Source organism: Drosophila yakuba, chromosome 3R, assembly GCF_016746365.2.
Source record: "Drosophila yakuba strain Tai18E2 chromosome 3R, Prin_Dyak_Tai18E2_2.1, whole genome shotgun sequence".
In the NCBI taxonomy this organism is placed as follows: domain Eukaryota; kingdom Metazoa; phylum Arthropoda; class Insecta; order Diptera; family Drosophilidae; genus Drosophila; species Drosophila yakuba.
Genome location: NC_052530.2, coordinates 6647371 through 6654889, shown reverse-complemented (window position 1 = coordinate 6654889; position 7519 = coordinate 6647371). Strand labels below are relative to the sequence as shown.

The 7519-nt window shown below is 39.0% G+C and overlaps 1 protein-coding gene across 1 annotated transcript; it reads right to left on the bottom strand.

The window, feature by feature from the left end:
• Nucleotides 1-429: 429 nt before the first annotated feature.
• Nucleotides 430-5642, bottom strand: LOC6535778 (myophilin). Its single transcript, XM_039375711.2, has 3 exons — nt 5544-5642; nt 997-1317; nt 430-795 (listed from the first exon to the last, which is right to left on the bottom strand). Exons 1-3 carry the CDS (start codon nt 5547-5549, stop codon nt 613-615), a joined length of 510 nt encoding a protein of 169 aa, XP_039231645.1. The 5' UTR covers nt 5550-5642; the 3' UTR covers nt 430-612.
• Between the last annotated feature and the right edge of the window lie 1877 nt (nt 5643-7519).

The window sequence follows — 7519 nt, the reverse complement described above, 5'->3', positions numbered from 1 at the left end:
AATCGAACAGACTTTCAGGGCCCTTTTTCCCAGCTCACCTGAGTCTTTGTCTTTCATACCCCATGGACACACACATCAGCGCAGATGGAAGTACAAATGGCCTTGACATTTCTTATGCTTATCGCTGTCAGAGCAGGCGTTGAAATTGTAATTTGTGTAATCTCAGGTGGACCAGGCAACGGAAGAGCAACAGCCTGGGCATCCGAAGGAGCCGCTACCGCTGACAGAGAAATAAAGGTGTCTCATGCGAGGTGAGCTGGAAATGGCCTCCCACCTGGGGGAAATTGATGGGCAGGGGAGCTGCGGGAGTGGGATGGGAAAACCACTTAAACCGCTCGACTAACTGCCGACAATCGCACAACTCTGCCCGCTAATTAACAACAGCATAATGCTAATTCACGCAGACTGGCGGAACACAACAACTTGACATTTATATTAAAATTAATTAATTTATTTGTTTCATATTATATAAATTACATTTAGAGCTTGGCACTGCTTAAATCATGCGTCACGACGCACGAGATACAAAACCCACTTTTTGTTTGAACTAATTAGATTTCGGTGTTTGTGTGGTTGAGAGTGTTGTGGTGTTTTTCTAAGGATGGCGGTGCCTTACATGTGGCGGGTGTTGCCCATACCACCGTGTCCAGCCTGGGAGGCGCCCTTGTTGAAGCCCATCTGCAGGTTGAGCTCACCCTCGTGGGCACGGAGCTGCTCCTCGGTGAAGCTGCGCTCGTTCTTGTCGGCCATCTTGGGTCCCAGGGTGGGGCCAGTGTACTCAGGGTGCTTTTGCGTCTGCGAAGGAGGAACCAGTTATTCAGGAGACTGCCACAAACAAAATATAATCGCTTTAAAGACTCTATTACATTGTGTCAAATTGTGTCTTTAATGTTATTAAAAGATAAACAACTAAAGTATTAGATCTCGTTCAAGTATTAAGCTTAAGTTACCTCTATATGGTTATATTTATTAATATATCCACTGGCAAATACTTACGATGCGTCCAAGGGCGTACAGGGAGAGGGTGACCTGGGGGATATTGCGACGCTCGAAGAGGTCGGCCGTCTGGAATATCTCCTCCTCGGGCACGCCGTACTTCTTCACCGCCGCCTGGAAGCGCTGGATGTTCTCCATCAGCTGGAAGTTGGTGCCGCGCTCTTGGATCTTCTTCACGGATCCGGGGGCCAGTTTGTTGGCCAGCTTGCACAGCCAGATGCCGTCCTTGAGAATGTCCTCATACTGCCCGCTGGGCACCTTCTCGCCAATCACGGCGAACACCCAGTTGAGCACTTCCTGTTCCTGTTCCTTGTTGCGTGGCTACGACGGAAAATGGGAAATAAGAACGTAAAAAAGTGGACGTAGGCGGTTGAAACAAGATAGCTGCTGCTAAGTGCCAGGCAAATCAATTTGCTGTAATCGTAGACAATTGCGGGACAAACAAGGCCAACCAGGAGGGTCATGAAATTGTCGAGTAGCGAACAGGCAAAATCCCCGACGCAGATTGCACAGAGTTCAAAGGTCAGCATGGGGGCTTAGTGTCCTGTGTGTGATTCCATTTGGAAAATGCCCAAATCGAGGCAGATACAAACAAAGCAGAATGGAACCACAGAAAGAGCGCCGCCCAGAAATAGATTCATTTTCCAATTAATTAATTTTAATTCCGACACCGCGAGTCCTGTCCGTTCATTCGAGCATTTTATGGGACAGTTGACAGGGAAAGCCACTAACTGTTTAATTGGAATTTACGTGAAGGCAATAAATTCACTCACTCACTCTTGGGTCAATTGCCGTTGCACAGTTCATTCAAACAAACGGAATTGTGGTCCTTAAATTTGATTATTGTCAAAGAAATTTCAGCCAACTTCCATATTGTTGTGCCCTCTTGGCCGCGCCAACACAAATCTAATTGACCCCAGAACAAGGATTGCTAATTAAAAACAATGCTATATCTGTGCATAAAATATTTATCCCGTGTTCAGCAGTGCTTATGTGAAACAATTACCCAACTGAAATATTTTCGTAATTGAAATCCGATGCTTATATGCATGCATCTAGGCTCATTAATATTTCGCGCATTTCTGCTAATTTATCCATTCGTCCATTGTTCATGGCGATTTTTATTTTATTTTTATTGCTTTGCCGTCCAATTGCGGCTTTTTGTTTGTACATTTTAAGCCGTCATTTGATTTGTGGCCAGCCGTTCTGGCTCGTATACATTTTTTGGCCCAAACCGAAATGCCCGCAAAATGTCAAATTTCACACAAAGTGCAAACATTAAAAAATAATATCATTCAATACCAATAACATTGTAGCCGAACATACAATTTATACCTTTTAATTTTACCAACATAATGCCTGTTATACTCTACCAAAAGTCGAAGGTGTTAAAGGTATATGCTTAAAACTGGTACAATCAATCCGAGAGAACCTTATGTACAAGCAGGCTTATACTCATTAAACATTTTTTCAGATATCCAAAATTTAATATACAAACTAAGTTTAAGACTTATATAACTTTGGGATAGAATAACCAAAAAATTTGAGAGATCTGTCTGTTTCCTAATTGTAGTCGTGATTACAGGGTATAAAGAGCTTGAAATTATCTTTTGAGTTTTAAATACTCGTTACTTTTGCCATTTTATTTGCTGTTTATTTATTGCTATTATTTGAGAGCTGCACATCAGTCTGTTGCACAGCCATGCTCATGGCGACTACAGAAAGACGCAGCATTTTCATATTTCCAGGAGGGAAATTATTTATTTATTTAAAGTATGTATTTATGCGTAAATATGTGTATATTTTTGAGTATAAAAATCGAGCTTGGACTGCAACCAAACCATCGGCACGCTTTAATGGCAACCAATGAGCCGAGGGGGTTTTAATGAATTGTACGTCAATTTGCATTCGCAATTGCTTTAATTTCAATTCGATTTCGAAGCCGAGTTTATTTCTCGTCTTTTTTTATTTCAATATATTTTCAGGTGTTTTTTTAATTGAATGTACAAACAAACCAGAAAGAGTTGTTGTTGTTGTTGATCTTCTGATAGAATTGCATTTCACGTTTGGCTCTTGGCTCTGTTTTCTCATTATTAATTGGTTTATCTGGTTGGCCGCTTGGCAGTTGGTTCTTTTCTCTCTGTATGCCGCCCATTGCCAGGTCGCTGCGTAAAAAAATCATTTTATAGGTGATGAACAGCTAAGTGATATCGATTGTGGTCAGCCAGTGCCAATACTGGCAGTTCATTTCAGACCGGCAATCTGGGAGTAAAAATCAGGTAGGGGAAATATGGTCGGTACCTTTAAAGCTACTATTCATGTAAAAAAAAATTGTCTCAAAACATTTATAAATATTATTCTGCTTTAAATTGACCTTCAAATAACCCTCAACTTGGGGGGTGATTTTTTGTTCGCCTGAATGGCGCCCTCTTTTTAGTTGCCGTTTTCCGGCTGCTGGCATAAATAAAAATTTTCATTTGCACATGAAGATAAACGCTCATTTTGCTGCCGTTATTTCAATTTGTCATTTGGCCTGCTGCCAATTGGCGGATGCTGGCCAACATTAACCAAGTGAGACGAGCCAAACACAAGGGGGTGACAATCAGATGGTCTCTTTTTGTTTGCTGTTTTATATCATTTATTCCTTATGAAAAGTTTATTTTTTACAGACGCCGCCTCGTGGCCTTGAGGGGACTGTAAAAGGCGAGCTAAGCAATGCAAAAGTGCATTAAAATTTTGCGTCTTCCCTTGGACTTTATGGTTATGGCCTTTGCATTGTTGCCAAGAAAACGGCAGACGCTCGTCAACGAATTGTTTGGGCTTTTGGCTGATTATTGGTGGGGATATTTTGACTCAACAGTTTGCTTATTCGAAGCGATAAACATTGAAATTGTTTGAGATTCCAAATTTTATTTAACGCATGAAGTCATCCTTACAAAATTGTTCATTAAAAATGTTATAAATCAAAACCCGCAAATGCATTAATTAAAATATGTTGTACTCCGAGTGACAAAAAAATCATCATAACAAAAAAGGGATTAAAAAAAATATATTATAAGCATATGTGGTTTGTTAAAAAAATACTGGGCGTTCATAATAAATGCCAACTAAAAAAAATGTATCACGTGTTAAAGTGTATTTATAAATGGAAAGTTTTTGCAACACAAACTGTCACCAGGTCAGCGGAATTAATTATAAAAAGTATAAATCTATCAGAGAGCAAAGGAAAAAGATCCAATGGCCCCCAGAGACACAGTTCAGCAAATGTATTTTATGCACCTGCGCCTTCCCTCAGCATAATTCAGCAAATAATTAAGTTCAATTAAGAACAAAGTTATGGCCCAGTGGCTTTGACTGTCTGTCGCAAAAACTTGTCAGCATTATTGAGAGACAAATGTCAACAGCGGAAAACTCGCAAATTAATTATGAATCGAAAGTGCAAAAGGAATGCCAAACGCCAAGTGATGCATGAAAAGCGTAATTTGTTTGTGTTAAATTGTAAAGTCCTGCGTCCTGAGTGATTTGCGACCAAATGGAGGCCACTGTTTTCCATCGATTCGGTGGGAATTAATGGCTGGTTAACTACCGGGCAGTCCAAGGGCCTAATGACCGAAGGGCTCAAGGGCATTTGTCATCCCCAACCAGACTGCCAACTAAGTGATTTTTTATTTTAATATAAGAGAAAATAAATAGCACAAATACGCTATATATGAGTATGAATTATTATCTGGCAGCTGCTGCGAGTGGGCGTAGCTGAAATCACTTGGCCAGAAAATTCTACAAGGGCCCCGGGCAGTATCTGGTTATAATGTGTAGGATAATATGTACGAGTATGTTAATCCACACAATTCTTGTATCGGAAAGCTGTTAATTGACTATTTAAATATTTAACCAATTTAAGAAATTTTTAATTAAATCGCCCGCGCTGTATGCAATTGAATATTTTGTCTTTTAATTGCTTATTTAATTATAAATACATACAAACATTGATTGCATTATGTATTTGTGAGCCGATTGCTGCTTATACTCGTACACGCACGTAAATGTACGAGTATATAAAGGCATAAATCAACGTTCAATATATTGTTTTAATAATCATTTTCATTTAAATGAATATGCTGATATTTGGCACTTTTTCAAAAATGTATTTCGTATTTACTTCGCACTTTTTTTGCTTTACTTTAATTTGTTGATTTCCTCATTTGTTTCGTTTTATTTGATACCTCTCTGCGAACGAGTGCGCATATTTATTGAATGAGTACATTCACCACTACGTGACTTTCCTACTATTAACGGCTGAATAATTTTATTTCATAAACAATTATAGCTGCTGGATTTGTTTTTTATAAGCCAGCCATATTAAGGCTCTTTTCACTTTGAAAAAGAAATCGGAAACGAAAAATCAAAATGAGGAAATTGGCAATTAAAGTAAGCGCGATACTCGTAAATTCTATGGAAAAATCCAAAATGTATGATGCTAATTTGCTCAGTTTAATTCAATCCACCCAGGACACTTGATTATCCTTTGCGAAGCTTGTGGGACTTACAGCCATTGTGAATTATTGGATTTGAAAGTGAAATGCAAATTAGTGTGTGGCGCGTTTGAAACACAAATTTCAACTGACGCAGGTTTGTTGAAACAGTTTTCCATTTGGCCTAAGATAATGTACGAAAATACTGAAAACGATTTTAGGTTAGGCTAATGCCGCTGCTGCTGCTACCTCTGTCGACGTCGACGTCAGCGGGCAGATATAGACTTGCCCGATGCCAAAATCGCCCGAAATAAACCCATCGGGGCACAGAGGAGGGGCGGGAAAAGCAAAATTTAGATGCCAACAGCGACGGCGGAAACTCTTTGTGACGTCACCACGTAAAGAGTAGGGGGAAATAAAAAAAGATTGAAAATTATCTCAGACAGAAGTGTGCCAGATATCGGTATTGAAGTCGTTTCCCTTTCGCTTTCATGGTTGGCAAAACAAATTTCAAGCAATTTGCCAGCAATTATGCTTAGTCAAGAGCTCATACATGTATCCCAAAGATACATATTTGTGTGGGCTGTTTGCGTACCTCCAACTAATCCCGTTGACAATAAGTGCGGAACACTCTTAAACTCTCAATAAAGCCAATTCAATTTATCTTTCAGCCGAAAATCTAGCGAAACTAAAATCATTTTGCAATTACATTAAAAGTTCGTCCCATATGACAAAGTTTTGGAACCAAATAATTTGGCTAAAAGCAAACACAATAAAGTTTAAAAGCTTTCATTTATTTATTTCGCTGCACTCTGCGATAGAGTAATTAAATTATATAGTCTGACATTCGGCCAAGTTCAAGTTTAAGTTTTCAAGCAAGGTGCTCTATAAAATCTCCTGAAAACAAACATAAACAAATAGTAAAGGGGTAAATCTGTATGTCTTTTCACACCTGAGACACACATATCTGTGATTTTCTGACATTTGCTGCTGGGCGTTATCATCGATTTAAATTCGTCCATACATATGTGATGGGTTTATTGATTGCTATTCTTACCAAATTATTCGCTTCAAATCATAAATTCACTTTGGTTTAATTAATTGCATTTTACAATTACATATACCGAATGAATTGCAAAATCTTTGATAAACCTCAGCCTTGTGGTATATTCACGCTTCATCTAAAAACGCTCAATGAATTTTTCTCACCCAACCGAATGAATAATTTTCTTATTTATTTATTTCACACACAACGAAAACAAAATGCTCGAATATGAAAATTTATGGACAAATGAACTTAACCATGAACTGTGTCTGTGGAAAGTCCTCGATGAAAAGTGTGAAGGCGCGAGCACAAACAAAACACCTAGGGGAAAAGCAAAAACAGCTGCCAAGGCTGCAATCAAAATTAATTGAGCAACTCGGAGCTCAGTGTCAGAACGTTCGTCTTCGTGTAAGTGTGATTCTGATTGTGGACATCTACATATTAATTTGGGGCTGTATCTGTGTGTCTATGAATCTATGAGTCTATGTCAAAGTGAAGGCGTTGGCGTGGGCGTCAGTTCGCCGAAAACATCGACCTACAAAAAGTGGCCCAAAGTCTCAGCATTTGCTGCCAAGATCTGGCAATCGAAATCGTTTTGTGTAAAAAGCAGCGGAATTATGAGAACACGATGGGGGTGGGCGCATCCATCACAAATGCGATAGACGAAGTGGAAATGCTCTTCCCAGTTTGAACAATTTTCTATAATAAGCGAGCCCAAAACCTATCTATCTAGCTTTTCACTCCTTACATAAGAGTAATTTGTTTTGATAATTTTAAAGTCGGCTAAGGAATATAAAATAAATAAAACCAAAAGTAACGTGTGACCATTGTGCAACAATGCTCGCTTTATTCGCTTCTGTCCCTCGCTTACCACCCAACGCGTCCCATCTTTGCAATTGCAAGTCCTACCTATGACAATCCCAAAAAATTATAAATAGTATAAAATTGTACGAAACAAAATCAACATAGTTAATATGTTAAAACTTTTTTTTTTACATATGCAATT

Excerpts from the sequence above, each read along its gene's own strand:
- LOC6535778 (XM_039375711.2), bottom strand. Across the intron at positions 796-996 it reads TGTACGCCCTTGGACGCATC|ACGCAAAAGCACCCTGAGTA; the intron begins GTAAGTATTTGC and ends CCTCCTTCGCAG.